Below are 23314 nucleotides of genomic sequence, written 5' to 3' on the forward strand. Positions count from 1 at the left end.
GTGGAAATATGATAATTTCTTTTTTTTGTAATAGCTAATGTGGGCTCTTCCCGTGTATCGTTAATGAGTTATTGCAATTTTCTCAAAAACGGCTTTTACGATTTCGATGAAATTTGGTGTTTGTTACATTCTTAGTGATTCTAACAAAACTGCGTTTTTAGTTTTTCACAAAAATTTCGGAGAGCGGAAATATGGTGTTGCCGTTTTCTGCAAATTGATATATTTTTTAGTTAATGTCGTATATTTCATCAAAGGCTAAGCCAATTTTATTCAAAATTTGAAGACAGATATTTCTTGTCTTTTTAAAGTGTAAAATGTAAAAAAAAATTTAAAGTTTTTGAAAAAAAAATTTGAAATGGAATTTTTTTTGCTTTTATTTTTTTAAATTTAACAAAAAACTTTAATTTCCAATAGTTATTTAAGATATAGATACTTTGAACTACAAGAGCAAGTACGTGCGGCCCCAGTCGTGCATTTTATTTTTAAAGAAATGACGAAATTCAGAATTATTGCCAAAAAAAAACCTGATAAAAATTGTAAACCAATGAAAATTCGTAAAATAAGAATGGTAATTATGTACCTAACAGATTTGAACCAAGATTTTAGGGTGTGTATAAAAATATCAAGGGTGTTCCCTTATATGTAATTTTCAGCATTTTTTTCGGGAGAGAGTAAATTCTGTAATAAGTTCTCAATAGCTTATGATTCATTAAGATGTTTAGTGTATGGTTATCATTCTTGAAATAATCTTATCGTAAATAAATGGTTTTGAAATTATAAAGTAGTATCAAAATATGTAATAATTTTTTCACAACTTTTTCATTGCTTACTTTCTCATAGAGAGTTACAAATTCTGTTTGAAAATTTTATTAAAAGAATTTCATTTGCAAGAATCAATTGAACCTTGAACTTTGTTTTTTTTGTTTCAATCTCCGATTAACTTAAGCAAACTTTCCACAAATTTCAGAAAGTCATATGCACTCTTTCAAAAGATGGTACATAGTAATTTTGAAACCTGGAATACATTCCACGAAAAAGTAGTTTTTCTAGAAGGAAAGGTGAAACTCTTTTTCATTATGTTTAAGTTTTCTGTTTTTAGTGGGTAAACATTTCTGAGATCTCTTAACAATCAACTGCAATGAAATTTCTCAGAATATGTCTTAAATTGCTTGTGAAAGAATGATGATAAACAATTTGTAATTTTAGATTTGAGACAAAATTCATTATGTTAAATTTCCTTGTTGAGTAGATCTATATGATATTTGAGTTAGAAGAAAAAATGGAAATATTAAATTTGCATAAAAATAAAGAAGATAGAATATTTCCCAGTATTAACTGCGTCACTAGTAGATTAAATTTTGAAAATAAAAAAGGATTTTCTTCTTGTTAAACATAAAAAGTGCAATATAAATACATAGTTATAGAACTTAAACTATAACTAGTTCACATTAAAAAACAATAAAATGAAAAAAAAAAAAAAAACTAAAATAATATTACGTATACACCATAGTCACACCTTTGGTGAATAATTCAAATTCTTTATCTTTATTTCATTTTTCTATTTCTAATTTTATTGACTGAGAAAAAAAATTAAGTTCATTTAGCCTCATAGTTGGAAAAGAAAACAATAGGTAATTATAATCAACTGTAATTAAAATTTAATCAATTACAATAAACTAGTGCTTTTAATTGTAATAAAAACGAATTTAACTCTCTCGTCTGTGCCTCTAAATAAAAAATAATATTTGCTCTGTAGTTTAGCATGTAGCTGAGAGCCGACCACGGCCGTTTATGTGACAGGGTGGCGTTAAACAATTAAACTAAACTATGATTTTCTTATATATTTTTAGTAACGTTTGAGCACATTTTTGTTAAAAATAAATCTTAAGTATTTTTGTTTTATATTTTTGAAATAACACTACGATTACATGAAAATCGGATAATTTGCTATCTTAACTGCAAAATTCTAATTTATTTCACACACAATTTGTTTTAGGTTCAAATTTTATATTTTATTTTTGTGTAGTTTTATGAATAATGAATTCATATAAATCAGCAGAAAGGCACTAATACATTACAAATTTGTCAAAAGATGGTTCCTCCCAAAAGCTATTTTTTTTTTTCTTTAATGTCCCTTCCACTTTACCCCACAACATAGATATATTAACGAGTCAAATAAATCACTTACTTAAATGTAAAAAAATGATATTATTGATGAATTTCACTCTCTATAAATAGCTTATCTCAAGTAGAATTTCATATTATTACTTTAAAAGAAGACGTCAACATAACAATTTATTTAAATATATGCTTGCTCTTAATTTATGTATTTTTGTTATTTTTCAGATTGTAGGATAAGTAAAACGAAATCTACTAAAAATATTGGTATATTTAGGGATAAAAAAAAGTTTTAGAATTTTAGAATAATTCGGAATTGAGAGTAAATTTGTTCTTAATGAGATAAGAACATTTGTTTTTCGAAGCATTGAAATAAGATTTTAAATTTTAGATTCAATAAAAACAAAAATTTTAGATTCTGTAATGAAGTTCGGGTTAATCAAGTATGTGATTGAACTAACATTTTTTTTATGAAATACAGGGTGTCCCATTACTCTCAAAATTATTGCAAGAAAAAAAACTTTTTCAAATTAATAAACTCTTAAAAATCAAAAGTTGTTTTTTTTTCTTTAGTGTAAAAAATGTCCTTTTTACACTTTTTCTCTATTAACCATAGAAATTTCAACAAATTATCACTTTTTGAACGTTGAACATAGGGAGTTTTAAAGGTATGAAATTATGTATAAAACTTTTCTGTAAAATTTATAACCTTAATCTATTTTTAATAAAAAAAAATCCATACACACAACATTACTAACTTTTGAAATTAGTTAATCATTGATTAATATTATGTATAAAAGCTGATAAAAATTAATTTTTCAAACATTTTTTATTATGTATCTACATCATTTTGCTACAAATTAATTAACTATTCCGAGTTTTAGTAAAACTAATTTTTTAACTTTAATTTTAGATCATCACACAGTGCTTTGACCAGTTGACAAAAATAAAAAACTAAGGTCCATTATATGATGAAAAACCGGTGCTTCACATGAAGGGCTTATATTCGACAATAATAAAACACAGTTTTTCACTGCTTAAATACAATAGTCAAAAAGATTAGTGGTGTTTTTCATGATATTTTGATTATTCAAGCTTAGGTTCAAATTGATGTTTATAATTTTTTTTTTTTTTAAGAAAACAAATGTTCTTGTCTTTTTTTTTTGCTATAATTGTCAAAATAAATATCAATAGATCAGGTGTCAGTTTTTTTTGTAAAGTTAAATTAGTATTTAAAAAATTTAACCTAAAAAAGTCTGTTTTTTGTGACTCAAAAACTAAATTTATTTTAGACTGTAGCAAGTTGTAGCAGAATCTTGTATGCCACAAGGTTCCCTTATATTTCTACTTTCTAATCATACTCAAATTTTTTTCTCATACTTTCTCATCTTCAAAATATTTACATTTTTGCAGACTACTCATTTTCAGAACCAAAAAACAAGGAATTTTTCGAAAAATTAGCTTAAATTGTAAAATTTTCAAACATAAAGGTGCTTTATCAGTTTGTTTTAAGTAAAACAAAAAGCTGTGGATGCTAAAGTGCCTTTAAAAATATTTTGTTCCAAAATATCGGGGAATTTAATTACACTTTTGTCATTTTTTGGACAATTTTCTCACGTCGTTTTTTTTTCTATTGTAGATGTTTTCTTATCTTTTGTTTTTTTTTTTTTTTGTTTTGTTTCTTATTCAAAGAAACAGAAATTGTTTATATTCTGATTTTTGTCCACATCCCCCATACACTCCACGCATTTTGGATATTTATATTTATATATTCGACCTCAGTTTGGATATTTAAAACTTGTCCTGTTTGATTCGCTTTAAACGTGTAAGAACTTATTTATAAATGTTTATTTTGTCATCAAAACCATAAATAAAATGAATCATTGGCTTTTTGGGACCAATTCCAGATTTTACTGTCTCTTCGAAAAAAAAAACACCCTTTCACCAAAATTTTTTTTATGAAAACTCTTTATTGTTGCTTTCTATCCCAAAATCAATGTTTTTACCAAATTTCATTAGGGTGACCCATCATTTTTGTTTTCACTCAAAAAAACACCCTAATAACCATGATATTTTTATAGACACTTTAGATTCTTGTTTATTATCTTAAAAGTAACATAATCGCTAAATTTAAATAGGGTACCACTAATATTACTCTAGTAATACACACTTTTTTGAATATACCCATATTTTCCTTACTTCTAAAAAAAACACCCTTTCACATAAAAAAAATGTATAGACTTACATTATTCGTAATTCCCATGGGAAAGAGAACATATTTAATGAATTTCGTAACGGTACCATTTATACCATTGATTTTATCGGACTTATCGCGGATTTTTCCCTATTTCCCAAAAAAACACCCTTTCACCAAAAATAATTTTAAGAACTTTATGAATCCTTTGTCCCTGCTTTATCTAAAACCTTCATGCAGAATTTTATCAGTGTAGCATGTTTATCTCATGGGTTTCGGTTATATTTTACTTGTTGAAGTCAAAAAACAAGCACCCTTGTTTTTAATTGGCTATAACTTTTGTTAGAGCAATCGTATTGACTTTATTTTTTATGTCATTAGATTCAGCATCAAAAAATACCTTGAAAACATGTGTCATATGATGATATTCAACAAACATTTTTTTTTTTTTCAGTATATTTTTGACCTTCACCCCCTCCCTCTTGCCCGCGAAAAAACACCCTTCCACCCAACTTTTTTTAATAGATTTTTTTTGTACTTGGTTCCTATCCCATTTTATAAATGCCTATTTTACCTGTACTATGTTATAGAAGCTTTTAAAAAGATATTCAAAGTTTTCAAAATTTGACATAGAATGAAAGATATTAGGTACTATTTGAATTCAACACAACAGGGTTCTGACTAGGCTTGTGTAGTTCGCGAACGAACTAGTTCAATGAACTAGTTCATTTTGGTGAAATATGGAACTAAGTTCACTTACTTAGTTCAATTTAGTTCGCTGTTAGCAAAGAAGATTTTTTCAACAAAATAAAAAGCAACCTAGAGCAGTCGTAATATGACATGACTGAACAGCTTGCGATCACCTTACACCATAATTATTAATGTTTATGAGTTCTTTGGGCGAAAGGAAGTCCCATATGTACAAGGAATTTTCAAATGTTGTCACCAACAGCACCCTTCTTTTAGACCGACGAACGTTTAAAGAATAGTGGTTCAGACACTAAAATGCATATGAAACTGCATCCAATCCTTTGCGGAGCGAAATCGGTTCATCTGCTCTACTTTAAGATTTAGATGTAAAAGTGCACAAAGTCGCTTATGCAAGTTTCAGCTTTCAGCGTTTCTGCTTCAAGCACCACTACTCTAATTTCTGAGTAAGAACAAAAAACAATATAATAAAAGCAAAACGACCTTCTCCTACACTTCCAGGAGAAATCGGAAAGCTTGACAAGTTATGGACAAAATTAAGAATTTTTATAAGAAATAAAATGTTTATCTATTATTTTTAACTTGATGTTTGTATTATATGTAGAGTACTTAAATTTTACACAAATTTGGATATATTTTGAAAAAAGTACCTAATTTTGTTTTTTTTGTAATTCCAACAAAAACGGAGTCATTGAAATAAATTGAACTAAATTTAACTAGTTCAGAACTAGTTCAGTAGCGTGATTTGAACTAAAATGATCGATCACTCAGATGAACTAAAGTGCCCAACTCTAGTTCTGACTTAAGAAAAATCAAATTGTCGAAAACAGGAGATTGAATTTTTGCTTGCAATTATGGTTTAAGGTGTTAATAAATAATATAGCTGTGTTTTATTTTTCTCGTAATCCAGATCTAAAAATTTAATTTTTATCAATTGATAGTTGCAAATCGCAATAAGAGTAATTTTATTTGAAACCCTAAAAATGCCCACAAACCAGGAAGTAATTAGTCAAATCATTAACTATTCACATTACAGCTTATGGGTAAGTTAAAAATAAAGGAGAGCCCTTCCAATCAACATTTCCCCCTTATTTAACCCTTTTGTTATCATTTGAATTTCATCAGTCTTCAGTCTGCTAAAAATGTTTTAATTACAAAAATGTGTTTGAAAATGTGCATTCATTATTTTGTAACAATTTTAAAATCAGATAACAAAAAACAAAAAAAACAGCACATTTACACAATCACATCCTCATAATTATAATCACTAATTTAATATTGTTGTATACAAAAGTCCAAATGCAAAAAATGCATTCTAAATTAATAACAAACTGAAAAACAATACTTGTTAATTAAAGTTTTGTAGTAAATTTTTCAATTAAATTTTATTTTAATGCGAATCAGACACCAAAAGCTTTAAAGAATCCTTTTAATATTAATTTCAATCATTTTCAAGAGTGAAACCCTATGAAAATTTAATAAACTGCAAAAATATCCATTACACTATTATAAATAGATTAAAAGTCCTTTTATATTTTCTTCGATAAAATTCCATAAAACCTCAAGTTTGAATGACATTCTTGTTTACAAAATATGCACCCATAATGCACTTTCATGGACTTTTCATACTTACACAAACAACCGCGCAATTCAAGTCATAAAATTAATCATTTATTCACCTTTCAGCGACATTAAGTCGATTGGCGACACACACATTTTTATAAAAAAAAAAAAAAATAAAATAATAATTCGAAAAGCAATTTCTATCGCCCTTAGCAAACTTAAAAATGACACGATGATAGATTTTGTTTGATATTTTTATTTTCTATTTTAAGTAATTTTTTTAATCCAATCAAGGTCGTTGAATTGTTTTTGTGCTAGCATCAGCAAATTAAATTTTATATGATGAAGGCAAATTACCTGTTGAAGATGAACAGCAGCCTAATATCTCTATATGCGTTTTCGTGACTTCCGACTTTTTGCAGTAAACCTATATTCCTATGCAATTATCCAGTACATTTTTGAGATAAAAATATAATAAATACATATATATATTTTGTGGCTAAAAAAAAAACAAACAAACACAGCACTTAAATTTTTAAAATCACTGAGGGTAGCTTTATATAGCCACTATTTATTTTTTGTAATATTATGATTAAAAAAAAAAAAAAAAAACAAAAACTTATTATTGTCAATTCTGGTCGAACTGATCAAAACACGCAAACTTTAAGATACATTATTTTGTAGCACAATAATTATCGCCATATCCGCATTTATCGTAAATAATTCTTTCGACAAAAATAAAAATATACGAAAAAACTTAGGTACAGACGAAGTGAGACAAATTTTAATCTGATTCTCGGAGTTTTGAATTCCGATGGAAGTTATACCAGCCCGGCGCGTTCGAGTCGAACTGAAATCATGGAATCCGTTTAAAGTTATACGAACCGCAGTCAGTCATATCGCCTGCCACCCAAGTTCAAGCTTTCTACTTATACGAGCTATATTTTGTTTTGTTTTTTCCATAAAAACTAGGTAAAGGATTTTGTATCTTTTACTATACGTCCTACTCAGTTAATCAGCACATGGTGGAATGTAAGTTTTTTGTTGTTGTTGTTGTTTTTGGCGCATGGCAATTGAATTTGCCGGTTCGAAAAAATATTGAATGAGTTTGTATCTGAAAGTATTGCATAGTAAAGCACGATTTTACAAATTTGATGCCGGTGTAGAAGCTTTAAACACAGCATGAATGGATCTTATGACACGTTTGTATACAAAAGCTGGGTATAATTTGAGTACCTACCTACCTACTATAGACCGAGGTAAATAGAATATTGGACTAAAGACTGTCTTGAAAATAGCCTTAGACTTTTTTAAAAGCTAAGCTATTTTTATGCTAAAAATCAACTTTTTTTCTTGCCCTTTTAATTACTTAAAGGTAATTATGCTCATCAAGGCTATGAACTTAGAGGGTAATAAACTCATTTAAGAACTTAACTGAAAAAAAAAACTAGATTAGGTAGGTACTTAAGTTATCTGATTTTTCTTTGAATTTTAAGAAGTTAAGTAACTTAATTCTGTGAAATAAAATCTTTTGTTCTTAAACGAGAAATAGGTACAAAAACATCTTTAATTGCTTTGATCATATCATGAAGACAAAGTGGCTTGACTTTTTTTGTGATTCAAAGTGTTTATGCTGTCGAACATAATAAGTACCAATGGTGTTTATGCCGACCGGTGTGTGCTAAAAATAGCTTTTTTGTACTCGGATTTTCTTTTTTGTTTACTTTTTTATGTGAATAAACAACACGTGAATTAAAAATGCTTCGCTAGATTTTGCATTTCGTAGCAATACCTAGCATTAGTGCGATGGCTTTTGAAAGTTCAACTCAGGTTGAATTTGATTGACCTAGATTAACATAACAAAACAATCAGCACCTTAAAATGATTTCAATTCATAAATTTTACAGTAAAAACAAAATTGTTTATGGAATAACAGAAAAAAAGTAGGGGGACAAGGGGTAGTATTGAACATGTTCGACATACCGACGGAAAATACACCAAAAATGATTATAATCTTGGTTTGTTAAAAAAAAAAAATTGGTAAAACCGTGAGATGAAAATGAATAATCTTTTTTATCAGAAAACAAAACCGACTTCCATGGATCAAAACTGGGTTTTATGGTTTTTGTTGATTAAATAGTTCCTATGGCCTTAATGAAATTGCAGCCACCAGCTTTCCAATACAAAAAGAATTATCAAAATTGGTCCACTCAGTCCAAAGTTATGAGGTAACAAACATATGTAAAAAAAAAAAAAAATCTAAGATTGATTTGATTTAATCAGGACCTTACCTTTAAAAGTCCACTTACACCGCATAGCACCAAAGGTACAATTTTAACTCACTACTTTATAGTGTCAATAATCAAAAAATGGTAAACAAATATTGTATCAAATAGTTTCAATACATGTTTGACAAAAGAAACATTTTTCTTTACCAATTTATTGAAAAAAAAAAAATATTCCACATACACCACAGTGGCTTTGCAAATTGTTCAAAAGTGCACATTTTTAAATTACTTCAAACATCCTCATTGGAAATCGTAAAACAAAACACTGCGAATCTTACGTGTCTTGAGTATTGCCCTACAATACTATTATTGGGGTCTAAATTAATGATAAGTAAACTGCAAATGTTACAAAATAAAGGAATGAGATCGATACTATATTGTAATTGTTACATATCTATACCAAATATGTTAAATACATTGATCAGCTCCCGTTTTTGAAATATTACCGTTAGAAAGTTCAAAAAATGTTTTTTTTTGACTTATTTTGAAGTTAACAAAATTTTCCCCATATGAACCAAAATATACTTTTCAGAAGGTTTTTGGTGTGCTGAACTCGAATCCAAATTCAAAAATATCCTATCAGTTTTTGAAATTTTACCGTTCGAAAATGAAAAAAAAAACTTTTTTTTACCACTTTTGATGTTAGGTATGCCTTAATTTGAAGAAATTTTTTTAAATATAAATCATAACGGTTTCTATAAGTACTACTTTCCTTCTTTCAAGACTAGTTTAAATCTTTGCATATATCTTTTTTTAATGCCCGATATATCTTAAAATGAAGTAAGTGTGTTTGGCTCAATTTATCAAAAAGGAGATGAAAACGTGATACCGTGAAACCGTTATAATTTATTAAAAAAAAAATGTTTTCATATAAAAGCATAACCTCAAATGTACTTTTTTTGCATCTTCTAACGGCCATATTTCAAAAACGGGAGCTGATAGGATATTTCTAACTTCAGATTCGAGTTCAGCACATCAAAAATCTATAGACAAGTATATCTTAGTCTCGGCACCAAAAACCTTGTAGACTTATGTTATTAATGTACAAAATTGTAAACAAAGTTTAAAATAGCAAATTTATGCTAAATAAATTCTACTACTACTACTATTATATGTTCAAATCTCTTAGATCCTAATAAGCGCAATTAATAGCGTAGTAACAAAGATGTTTCTTCAAATAAAAGCTTTTGGAGGTGGTAAATATCTCATGAGTAGATGATCATGAACACACTACTAGATCAACTAAATGGTATTCTACCCGAGTAGATGTGAATTGCATTGATTTCGTAGTAGATCCGTTCCATTGAAAATTGCTAGTAAAGAACCAGCTGGTCATGAATAAAAAACGAAACATTAAATTTATTACATCAAAAATGTCTTTTTATTTCACTCAGTGATAACACATTTTATTTTATTTTTAACATACATACATACACATGTACAGTTTTACAAACATAAAAACATACATACATTAATGAGATAAATAGTAATTAAATCTAATTCTAATAAAAACCAAAAATAAACTTAAACATTTGTCATTAAAAAAAAAAACTATTGCACGAAGCACTACTTGACAACACTTGAAATCTAAACAACAGCTTCCCGTTGCTTCAACCGATCCAGCAAAGATTGATTCTCTCTTCTCAAAGTGACCTCATTTGTAATTGGCCGAAATTTAGTTTGCATCCAACCAGCAGCGCTAACTTGCGACAGATCGCGACAATTTTCAACATTCAGTAATCTTAGCCTGCCCAATCCACTTGTCAAAATTTGTACAGCCTCATAACCCAAACCTTTGCCACTGCTTATTGATATAACTTCAATTGTGGGACAATTTCGAATCAATCCTTGTAGTCCTAGAACAGTCAACTTCTCACAATCGGATATGTCAAGGGTTTTTAACTGTGGAATCTTTAGACCACCGGTTAACGTTAAATCTGTAAGCTCTTTACAAGATCTTAAATTGAGAGTTTCGAGATTTTCCAAATTCTGTATGGAATTTCCAGTGGCAAGGCCTAATATTCCATTGTCAGTTAATTTGCAATTGTCGATTCTTAGAGCCCTCAGTTTTCTCTGGAATTCAAATATTTCCTGTATCGCTTTGTCGGTGACTGCTTTGCCGCATCCACTCAAGTTAAATATCCTTAGATTTGGTAAATTATTCGCACAAAAGCAAACATCTGATTCGTCGATATTGACATCCTGAAGATGCAATTCCATCAGGGACCAATTTGGAGTCCTTCCAATTATACCATGAATACTAAGTGATGTCAGTTTATTGCATCCTGTGAGATCAAGGTTCTTCAAATGCGACAGGGTTGCCAATTGATTGACACCTCGATTGGTAATACGTCCGCAATATTCCAAAATGAGCCTTTCCAGCAATGGAAGCTTTCTTCCGATTTTAAATAGATAATTGTCATCGACGGCAACAGATCCTTTAAGGTCTAACGCTCGAAGTGATTTTTGAGTTTCTATGGCCCGGGTAACAATATCGGGATGGAAATTTCCCTGCAAACTCAATTCGGTTAGTTTCAATTTCTCAAATACATCACCCCATTTGGATGCACTTAAAGGAGTTCCCTCATAATAACGCAGGTCTAATTCAATCAAAGATTTCGAGTGCTTTGCTAAGACTTGTAGGATATTAGTTTCATCTCTGTAGACAAATTCAATAGTAAGAGCCTTTAAGGACTCAGCATTTTCAACACTGTCCAACAAATATTTGTTGACAATCGAGTCATTTGAAGTCAAAATCAATTTGTTCATCTCAGTCAGCTTTCCACTAATAAGCCAGTCAATATGTCCAACCAATGAAGCCATTTTGATATGGCTAACTTTTAAGTAACGCAAATGAGGAAAATACTTCATAGTCATAGGCAAGGCAGTATCAATTGGTACTAGTTTAAGAGTTAGTGCTTTGAGTGATGTACCAAGATGCTGAAACAATTCGTCAGCTTCTCCGATAAAAACACCTTTTAAGTATAAATTCGTAATTTGTTTGTTCATTATTACTTCGGCAGCAGGATGATTACTGTCCAGTATGTCATTTGTAATTTTAAAAACTCCATTTTTCTCAAATTCTGGCAGTAAGGTTACAGCAAGCCATTGCTTGCATGATAACTTGACGGCTTGAAGATCGTAAAAGTCCAAGTATTGAAATATATTGATTAATATTTCCGGTGGCAGATTGGCATACATTGAATCATTCATGGTGGGATCTGGAAGAAAAGGTTTTTTTATTTTAGCAGGTACATTTTTTACAAAAAAAGCCCTATGCAAAGGAAATGATCTTTTGAACGCAAAAATGTTTAAATCATAACTTAATGAGTTGGGCATACTTTCCGGTTTTAATTAATAACTCAATACTCAAAGAAGATGGATGTTAGTTTTAACATAAGTAAGAAAATCTAAAGCTGCTATCGTTATCAAAACAATTTACTTGATTAGCAGTCTTATGCCTGATTTAAAATAGTTCGAGACGACGACAAGTCGAAATTTTATCTTCGTCATTTGGTAATGTTGCAAAATTTCTTTATATAAAATATAGCTCAAAGTCGAAGATAAAATTGTTTGAAACAAACAGTCAAAAGTTTGAATGGAAAAAAGTTTTCGCGATGTAATAGATAGTAAGATTTTCTATGTATGTAAACGGGAAGGAATTAAAAACGGATTTTTTTTGGAATAGGTTTCATTCACTTGAAAAACGAGCCGAGGAATAAGATGGATAAAAGCTTTATAAGGTATATAAAGCTTTTGCCAAGGAGGAAAAAACACATTTTGATTAAAAGGTATAGTAGAGAGGAACTCGTTATGAAAATCCAGAGTTAGAAACCTCCTTAAAATTCCAAGAGATTGCATCATCCAAGAAAATACAATTTCGAGAAAAAACTTTCAAACTAAGTTTACAATATTGCTGAAAAGTTGTTTCATAATAATTGTTAATAAATTTTTTGTTTTTATTTTGATATAATAAATTTCCCCTGTCAAAATGTCGGGAAAAGCCAATGTTTGCTTAATTGTTCCATTGCTACAATCATTGCGACCAAAAAAGCCAAAGGAAAACAAGATTTTAATCTTCTCCACTGTTTGGAATATAAACTCCAAATTGTTCAATAAATCATCTTTGAAAAGCTCTTACGCCGTCAACTGCATATGTTTTTGGGAATGTGTGAGGAAGCGAAAATAAGTAAGCAAGATAAAAAAAACTAACACTCTCCTGGGTCCCTGGTCGAGTTTAGTGAAACCGAAGTCGCAGACTCCTTAGGAAACCAAACCGTCTGTTGAAATACTTCAAATAAATTAAATACCTAAATAATAAAAAAAAAATATCAAACTGGAGACCCTTCTGTACGAAGTAAGTTGCAATTGAAATATATACATATAATAAGTTGAAACTTGTTTTAAAATTGTATAGCCTTTTTTAGCAGAACAAAAAAAACAAACAAACAAACATTTTGTAGTCTAGCCACTACAAATGCGACTACTACTGTTTAATTGATTTTGCTGCACTCTAGTTGTTAACTTGTTTATTATTTTAATTATAACAATCTTATTAAAAATAATATAAGCATAAGGTGTTAACAAAATCAATTAAGCATCTACATGTTAATTAGAGAAGTTAAGCTTGAACTTAAGGTTTATGTATTTAATTATATGTAAGTTGTCATTTAATTTGTCAGCTTGTTTTTGTTTACTCAAAGCACAGTACAATTCAGATTGGGGATTTTTATTTAATTTTGAATTTTAATTTAAGAATTGGTTTTTGCTAACGTTTAAAAGCTGTCTCTATATGTAACAACATTTTTACAAACCCCAGTTGAACGAATATCGGTTAGAAGATTGTTTGTAATCTTTAAACTATACAATCTGTTAGCTTGCTACTGACAAACATGTTGAAAATGTATTTTTTAAATCGAAATTCAACGCAAAACGATTCAACGATAAAATGTACATATTTTACACTGAAAAATAATTGTTAAGAATCCTTATTAGTGACATTGAAATTCGTTCGACCCTCGTTGTAATTCAAAACTGAATGAAGATAAAGCCGAGTTTCAAAAAATATATAAAAATCTAAGGCTGCTATTGTCAAAAATTATTTCAAGAAAATATACATCAAAACTTGTTGGTAAAGGCCCGAGTCCACAATCGATTCTAGCGCCCCTTCAAAGCGCTGGCCACTCTTAGTAAGAAAATTATAAATCAAAGTAGTAAAATAAGTGTAAATCACACTACGAGATAAAATAGAGCCTAGGAGCACGCAAGCATTTGTTTTTGTATCATGGGTTAACGCTTTTTAAGTTTAAGCAAAGCAGAGCCCAGAAAATCGAACTTTAAAAACGTGTTAAAATATGAATTCTTATGGAAAATATGATACACTTTTGCTCTCTGTTATTTTCTTTTTCATCCCTTTTTGAAGAGTCACTCCTTCAATATCTTTTTGGTCACTTCTTTGAATCATCAAAAAAACTTTAATAAATGAAGTTCAATGTACATCACTTCTCTATATCGATAATTCAATTAAATGAAACTTGTTTTTAAACATAGGGATTTGTGTGTGTTTTTTTTTTTATCTGAATAGACAGATGTAAATATTTTCTTTTTTATCTATTTCAATTGCTACTGCAACCGTTTTATTGATTTTGTTTCAATCTAGTTGATACCTTGTTGATTATTCTTATTATAACAGCTTATTAAAAATAATATGAGTTTGAAGTGTTAACAAAATTAATTAAGCATCTAGATGTAAGTGAGAGAGATTTTGTTACAGAGAATCAAGTTATTTAAAATAGCAGCCGTTTAGCAAGGTATCTACCAGGGTTCGGACTTTACTTCGATCGAAGTAGATTTACTTCGATTTTGGGAAAAAAATAAAATCTACTTCCCTACTTCTCTTTTTCAGGATCTACTTCTATTTCTTGATTGAAAAATATTTTTCAAATAATAAATTTAGAGAAAGGGATTTAACTTCAATTTTAAATCTGGTCGAGGCATTGAGAAATAAAGCTCAACTGAAATCTCAAATGATGAATGGAGGTCAATTATTCTTCGAATTCAAGATATAAATAAAGTTTATCAAAGTAATTTTGACTGATTTTGGAGAATTCCTGATCAATAATTTGTTAGATTATGCTGAATTAGAAATGAGAAAGGTTTTTTGGAAAAGATCATAATAAAAAAAGTAAAGAAAAATAATTTTGTTGAAAAATTATTTTTTAGAATAAATTTTTGTAAATAAATGTTCTGAAAGTTTAATTTTGAAATCTACTTCCGAAATTTGGGATCTACTTCACTTTTTTTTCAAATTTGCTTCGAAATTTTGAAACTGAAGTCCGAACCCTGGTGTCTACTTCTGTTTGTAATTATTTAATGGTAACACTTCTAGGTACCCATTACATGTACGTAGTCCAGCCGTTTCGGAGACATTTTCTTAGCCGACTTTGAAAACACTCTTTATAGAAAAACGCGTTCAAAATTTTGGGGACCATTAGAACAAAGTCTTTACAAATACGCTTCGCTACTTCTTAATCCAAAACTATTTGCCTGATCAATGTAAAATTTGTATTAAATTTTTAACAAAAGAATCAGGAAATAACCAAATAACTGTAGTTACATTCCATAAAGAAGTGAAGTCTCATGAAAAACACAACTTTAAAAATGGAGCGCAAAGTATCTCATTTTCAGTTATTTCCCACTTAACTGTAAGGGTTGTTTAAAATATTTAAGATATCAAAAAATGTACTATTAGCGGTACTGTAACTCGAAAAGTATAAAGGCTTGGCCACACTGGAGGGTATGCGGTAGCGGTACGGGTAGCGGTGAGGGTACTTGTATGAAAAAAATTCCAAACTGACACATCAACGTTCAGGTGTGGAATTTTTTTAGTACAAATATCGTTACCGCTATACCGCATACCCTCCGGTGTGGCCAAGCCTTAACTCCTAGATAAAAATGATGTACTAAAGAAAAGAAAGATATTTATATTATATATCTAAAAAGTCCTTGCAAATTTTCTGTCGGACCACGACCAGTCGTTCTCGAGGTATTTCAAAATGGCGGACGCCCCACAAGACCAATCAATACGCAAACTGAGATTTATACTCAGGATAAACCCCTTCTCATAGGGCTACCTTTTCGCCTCCAAAGAGGCGTTTTGCCTCTTTTTTCACCCAATCCACTTTCTCTCCACTTTTATAAAACTGTCAAAAAATCCCTCTTTTTGATATTTTGGTTCCTCTTTTTCCTCTTTTTTAAAATTATGTACGTTTGATTAAAAAAATTGACATTTTTTTGAAAATCATGCAAAATAACGACTCAATTGTAAAAAAATATACGCTACTGTTGCTTAGCGCTGATTTGATTTTTATAAGATTATTTTTGATAAATTTTGTGTTGTTTCTTGAAGAAATATTACACAGGTAATATTTTTATATTATTCTTATTATGTTCATACAATTTTAATTTTAAGAAATTGTTTGTGTTGTGATTCGGGAATGGCGCATATGAGGTATTTCGTGTGACTGTCGTACTTCACTATTCTATTTTCACATTTTTTTATTGGAGCCTCTTTTTTTATCAAAATCCTTTTTTGGCCTCTTTTTGAAAATCTACGAAGGTAGCCCTTCAATACTGCATCCAAACTTAGCTGACGTCACAACTTTTTTCGGATTCTTCCTCATTGATTGAACTATACTGGCTTTTTCGGAAACTGTTCAACGGAGTGCAAAAACACTATGGGTATTTATGTTTTGCAATGTTATTCACGAAAATGGGTCAGTAAATTTTTAAATGTAATTAATTTATTTAAAATTTATATTTAATATAAATATTAGTTTTATAGTGTTGATAACACTGGTCAACAAGGTTTTTGCCACAAGAACCAAAATATACTTTTCTAGTATTTTTTGGGGTGCTGAATCCGAATCTGAAGTCAGAAAAATTTGATTGGCCTTCGTTTTTGAAATATTACCGTTAGAAAATGTCAAAAACGTAATTTTGGCTGTTTTCGAGGTTAAGAGCAAGTTTTATTCTTTCAAAAAATGTTTAAATCCTTCCGATATCTTTTTTACTGCCCGACATATTTAAAATTTAAGTATAGTGGTCTTTGAATCAGAAACAACACCAACCAACCAAATTAAACCATTTTTGCCACAAGAATCAAAATATACTTTTCTGAAGGTTTTTGGGATGCTGAACTCGAATCCACAATCAGAAAAATTCTATTAGCCTTCGTTCTTGAAATATTACCGTTATAAAATGCAAAAAAAAGGGTTTTTTTATAACGGTTATATTTCAAGAACGGAGGCCAATAGAATTTTTCCGATTGCAGATTTGAGTTCAGCAATTCAAAAACATTCAGAAAAGTATATTTTGGTTTTTGTGGCAAAAATTCTGTGACCAGTGACTTGAACTTTAGATTAAGTTTAGTTTCTCTTTGGCTTATTAAATGAAACTTAAGATATCTCGAGCAATAAAAGAGATATCGGGAAAATTTAAACAGTTTTTGAAAGAAGAATATATTATGTTCTTATAATAACCGTTACAAATTTGTTTGTAATGAATTACCTCACATAAAAACAGAACCTCGAAAACAGCCAAAATGACGTTTTTTAGCATTTTATAACGGTAATATTTCAAAAACGGAGGCCAATCAAATTTTTCTGACTTCAGATTCGGATTCAGAACCCCAAAAACTACTAGAAAAGTATATTTTGGTTCTTGTGGCAAAAAAAAAGTTAAACTTTGTTGACCAGTGTAATAGTTTCTTAAAGCGTCAGTTGCTTTCCAATTTTTTTTTCCAAAACTAAATATTTTGTATAAAACAAATCAGAGGGCTTCCTATGCCCTTTTAGTTTTAAAACGATACATTTTTTTTTACTTTAACCATAATCTTAACTAGGCGTGATTAAGTAATTTTTAAGTTTTTTCAGTCGAATATTTCGTTAAAAAATTTCCCTAAGAAGAATTTACCAAACATTCAATAATTTACCCTATAATTTTGAAAGGAAATTCCAATAAAAAATAAATAAACAAGAATCCAACAAAAACTAAAAATGATAAGCGAATGCAGATTTAAGTTAATCCTACAAGTTGTAAATAAACAAAAAAAAAACTATCTAAATTTTTGGCGACCTTGACAAAACAAAAAGAAACTGGAGCAGATATATTTAACAACAAATAACTTGCACAACAATATTTTTATGAACACAAAATGAATTCAATTTGGTTCTAGTTGGATTTTTTTGTATTCTTTTTTTTTTCACGAAGAGGTACACAATTTTTCTTATGAGAATTTTAGTTTGAATATTTTTCGCTTTTGTATCTTTTCGAAACAAAGGGAAACTTACCGTTTTACTGAAATTGGTTTCTTATTCAAGTTATTAGTTTAATTAAAAGAATCAATCTTCCGCCAAGTTTTTTTATGACAACAAAATAAAAAATATCCGAGACGTTTGATGAAATGAAAAACAACTTTGAATTAGGGATGGGCCGATATTTCAGTAACAGGTATTGAATAACAGGTATTGGAAAGTAGCAATAACAACTTGCTACTCATCAGGGAAAATACCTGTTACTGAAATATAAGTTAATATTTTCAGTATCTAAATAAATTTAAATTAAATTATTTTTTTTTGCAATCCAAGAAAATTTTCGGTAATAAGAAGGTTAATAAAATGAAAAATACCTACTAATTATCTAAACAACTTTCTCTTATCCTACACAAAAAATTAATTTTATCGGTAATAATCTGTAATACCTGTTACTCGGATCAAAATTATCTGCTTAGTCAAAATTATCAAGGAATTTATAATACCTGTTACTTTTGATAAAATTCATCTTTGATACTTTCCGTTCAGGCGAATAATCTGTTAAAAACACAAACGCTCCTATAATACCTGTTATTCAGATCAAAATGATCTCCTTACTCAAAATTATCAAGGAATTTATAATACCTGTTACTTTTGATAAAATTCATCTTTGATACTTTCCGTTCAGGCGAATAATCTGTTAAAAACACAAACGCTCCTATAATACCTGTTATTCGGATCAAAATGATCTCCTTACTCAAAATTATCAAGGAATTTATAATACATGTTACTTTTGATAAAATTCATCTTTGATACTTTCAGTTCAGGCAAATAATCTGTTAAAAACACAAACGCTCCTATAATACCTGTTATTCGGATCAAAATGATCTCCTTACTCAAAATTATCGAAGAATTTATAATACCTGTTACTTTTGATAAAATTCATCTTTGATACTTTTAGTTCAGGCGAATAATCTGTTAAAAACACAAATGCTCATATAATACCTGTTACTCGGATCAAAATTATCTACTTACTCAAAATTATCAAGGAACTTATAATAATTTTTTTTTTTGCTCTAAAACTTATTTTCTGATGTTTTTCTTGAATTTTTTTATTTGTATTTTTATTATTCTTAATTTGCTCTATTACCCGATGGTATTTTTTCGTTAACGTGTTCGCTTTTAAGATTGGAGACTTCAAAATTTTTTTCGCTTCAGCTGCGTACTAGGCTTAAAGCTTAAGCCAAACACAACTCTGCTAATATTCTGAAAAACATTTAAACGCGGCTTAATTTTGGAGAGAATTTTGTATGCTAGCTTAAATTTAGTTCGTTCTGCATACTTGGCTTTAATCAAGAATTTAGTTCATAATTGAGGAGTGACTTTTCAAAAGGGGATAAAATCACTTTCCACTTTTTAAAACTAAGTATGTAGATCTCTTCTTTACATTCAAATGCTTTGCTTAGTTTAATCACCAAGTTAACACAAACGACAGGCAAAATCTGAAAATCGTATGAAAAATAACAATTTATCATTTAGTTCTTTTTTTTTTCGATTTTTTGATATATCAGATTTCAGAAATGACAAAAAGTGTTTGTATCCGGTTTTGAAAAGTCACTCCTCAATTATTACCGGCGTTCCTTTGTGGGAATTTACTGCTTATATAATAAACTGCTCTCTGCTAGTACTTAAAGTTGCTTTCAGCTACTTTTACTGTATTGAAAAAGTAGTTCAATAAATGTTTCCAAAGGAACGCAGCTATTTTATGATCTTGGTTTGTTTTTTCACCAACTTAGAAATTAGAAAGAGAAAAGAAAAAGACAGTCTCAAAAAGAGCCCAATTTTGTTGATCCCGCCTTTATTTCTGTCAAATTAGAGCAATTAAAAAGTATCGTTATTTTACCGTTTGTCAGCAACAGCATTCAGCACCTAAGCAACCAATAAGAAGATGAACTTTTTTAAAAGAGCTTCGCCAAATTTCTCAAAAAAGATAAGCACTTTAAACAACAAACCAGGATTGTTGTAATTTTTCATTTTGTATATTTTATTTACCCTAGGATTCATATTTATTGATAAAGAAAACCTAAGAGCGATAATCTTGTTTCTTTGAAAATGATGTCAAGAAGATATAGTAAATAGTAAACAGTCGGAAGACGAGAAGAGTCAAAAAACTTGACTATACCAAATATGTAAGTCATTCATCACTTTTTTAAAGCATAATACTAATCAAATCTCTTTAATAATTTCGTCGTTCTCCCCAATACCTGTTACTGTAAGAAATATTTCTATACCTGTTATTTTTGATATAATTTTACATACGAAAAATGACAAAATTTAAAATTAATACCAAAATTTCGTCGTTTTCCCCAATACCTGTTACTGAAGGAAATATTTCTATACCTGTTATTTTTGCTATAATTTTACATACGAAAAATGAGAAAGTGTAAAATTAATACCAAAATTTCGTCGTTTTCCCCAATACCTGTAACTGTAAGAAATATTTCTATACCTGTTATTTTTGCTATAATTTTACATACGAAAAATGAGAAAGTGTAAAATTAATACCAAAATTTCGTCGTTTTCCCCAATACCTGTTACTGTAAGAAATATTTCTATACCTGTTATTTTTGGTATAATTTTACATACGAAAAATGAGAAAGTGTAAAATTAATACCAAAATTTCGTCGTTTTCCCCAATACCTGTTACTGTAAGAAATATTTCTATACCTGTTATTTTTGGTATAATTTTACATACGAAAAATGAGAAAATGTAAAATTAATACCAAAATTTCGCCTTTTTCCCCAATACCTGTTACTGTAAGAAATATTTCTATACCTGTAATTTTGGTTATCCATAATTAATGGTTTCATTATAATTACAGAAAAAAAACAATTTCAGGTTTTAGTTATATTTTGCATAAGATACGCATTTTATAACTACTTAAATTGCCACAATTTCAGAAAAAGCCTGTGTGTACTATGTACACGCGATTGAAGTTATACTTCTCACCATTGAATAATTACCATATGCAACTTGCCACACACAATTTGCCACATCCAACTTGCCAAATGCAAATTGCCACATGCAACTTGCCACACGCAACTTGATACATGCAATTTGCCACATACCACATACACTTCCACATGTTGCATACTGAATGCCACATTCCTCGTGCTACTTGACACATGCAACATGCACTTGCACCATGTTTCATGCCACATGCCAGATGCAACTTGCCACGTGTTGTGTTTTTTTTTTGCCGTACTGCGGCATACTACATTTTTAAATACTAAAGTACTGCTAACTCTAAAGGTGAAACGACAGCCCTGCTGCCCAATTGTCAGCCTCTGAGATGGTGATCGCGTCATAATCCCTTTGACATTCTTGTCAAAAAGTAAATTTTCATAGCTCACCGCCGCAAAAGAAGTATAACTTCAATAATTTTCTGCTCTTATTAAATATCATTCTCAAAATAATAAGATTGCACTATCGTTCTTTAGTGAAAATTGTATTACTAACTGTTATTTCAGTAACAGGTATTTATACCTGTTATTGGAAAGTAGCAATAACAGGTAGTAACAGTTATCCAAAAGTAGCAGTTAAGCCCATCCCTACTTTGAATTGAATTGAAAACTCAAATGCGCAACTCAATTTTCTTGTGGATGTATCCGAAGAATGTGAATGACATTTTAGATACTTGCAAAGAGTTGTCTCTGTCTGTCTCTATCTAATTCTTTTTCTCTCTAGTTGTATTCTTTCCCATGAATGAAAATAAACAAACTTTTTCCCATGGATATTTTTTTTAATAAAACAAATTATACGGCCCTATTCTGCTATTCGATTCACGTGAAACTCTTAAATAAGAAGCGTTTAAATGGGGGTTGAAATAACATTTAAGCAATTTTTTCTTCCTTAGAATTGTTAAAATAGACGGAAACAACGTTTTGCCTAAGAAAGTTAAGGGTTTTTCAAAGCCAATTTGATGTGATAAAGAAAGGAAATCTTTCGATCCACGTGAATCAATTAGCAGAATAGGGCTGATAATTTGTGTCCATAGATACTATTTAGATAAACGAAATACTTATTGATTTCTTTAAATGGTAGTTATAGTGATGTTGTCAAACAAAAACAATCGATTCAAAAAACAATTAAAAGATTCGTGACAACTTGGATGCCAACACAAATCAAGAAAAAAATAAACACTTGTTTTGTTATTTTATTCTATTAATGCGAGAGAGACAAGAAAGGATAGAAAATAAAAAGTGAGATAGAATGCTCTTTGTTTGTAAACATCGAAACGAAGGCACTCATAATTTGAGTGACAAACTTAAACACGTGTTGAAAGAGAAAGTGATGGCGGTGAATGAGTGGGACTATATTTGAGTGGTTAAATTAATACACTTGCTGTTAAATATTTTCGGACGAAATGAAACATTTTAGATACCGTCGCACAGTGTGCAATTTTGCCAATCTAGCGGTACTTAATTCTAATTCCAAGTACAGTTAATTTTTTTGCTGCAAACCAGCTTAATTATATTAAGTAATGTATTTCTACAAGGGTTTTATTGATTTTCAAAATTATCAGCCCTATCGGCAATACAATTTCCCTGGAAAAATTTCTCTATTCCGAAAAATCGGTATCGGCAATACTTTTTGAATGGAAAAATTTCCTAGGAAAAAATTCCCACACAAAAATACCTATCGGGAATGAAGTTTCTCCCCCGAAGTATTTCTATCATATTTTTTATGGGGAACAGATATTTTGAAGCCAAAATGTACTTGTTTTTCTTTCAAAATATTCTTTTAAAAATATTAAATTATTTACTTCCTTAATCCAACAAAAAGCAAATGATATTGCAACTGGATAACGCAAAATAGTAGACAAAAATAAAATATAAGAAAACCTTAAAAAAAAGCATGGAACTAAAGGAGACCATTCCGAGAGCATTAGTTTGCTGCTTTGGTCGAAGAAATGATCAAATTATGTGGAATGCCTCAATTTATTACAGTTATTTGTTTATCATGTCAAAAAAAACAAAGCTTAAGAAACTTTAGCTGCGTTCCTTTGGAAATATTTATCTACTTTTTAGTACTTAAAGCTGCTTTGAACTACTTTTTCAGTATAGCAAAG

At 29.5% G+C, this 23314-nt stretch overlaps 2 protein-coding genes across 2 annotated transcripts in view; both read right to left on the reverse strand.

The window, feature by feature from the left end:
• Positions 1–7113, reverse strand: part of LOC129914006 (pyrokinin-1 receptor) — a 219961-nt gene extending 212848 nt beyond the window's left edge. Inside the window, exon 1 of the mRNA XM_055993032.1 lies at positions 6941–7113. The gene's annotated coding sequence lies outside the window, so the exon portion shown is untranslated. The remainder of the gene's footprint in view (positions 1–6940) is intronic.
• Positions 7114–10418: 3305 nt separating this feature from the next.
• Positions 10419–18234, reverse strand: LOC129914007 (uncharacterized). The gene is made up of 2 exons (XM_055993033.1): positions 18222–18234; positions 10419–12092 (listed from the first exon to the last, which is right to left on the reverse strand). Exon 2 carries the CDS (start codon positions 12082–12084, stop codon positions 10459–10461), a length of 1626 nt encoding a protein of 541 aa, XP_055849008.1. The 5' UTR covers positions 12085–12092; positions 18222–18234; the 3' UTR covers positions 10419–10458.
• Positions 18235–23314: the final 5080 nt, after the last annotated feature.

The sequence above is a fragment of the Episyrphus balteatus genome, chromosome 3, assembly GCF_945859705.1.
Source record: "Episyrphus balteatus chromosome 3, idEpiBalt1.1, whole genome shotgun sequence".
Taxonomy (NCBI): domain Eukaryota; kingdom Metazoa; phylum Arthropoda; class Insecta; order Diptera; family Syrphidae; genus Episyrphus; species Episyrphus balteatus.

Excerpts from the sequence above, each read along its gene's own strand:
- LOC129914007 (XM_055993033.1), bottom strand. The coding sequence starts at position 12,084 with ATGAATGATTCAATGTATGCCAATCTGCCACCGGAAATATTAATCAAT.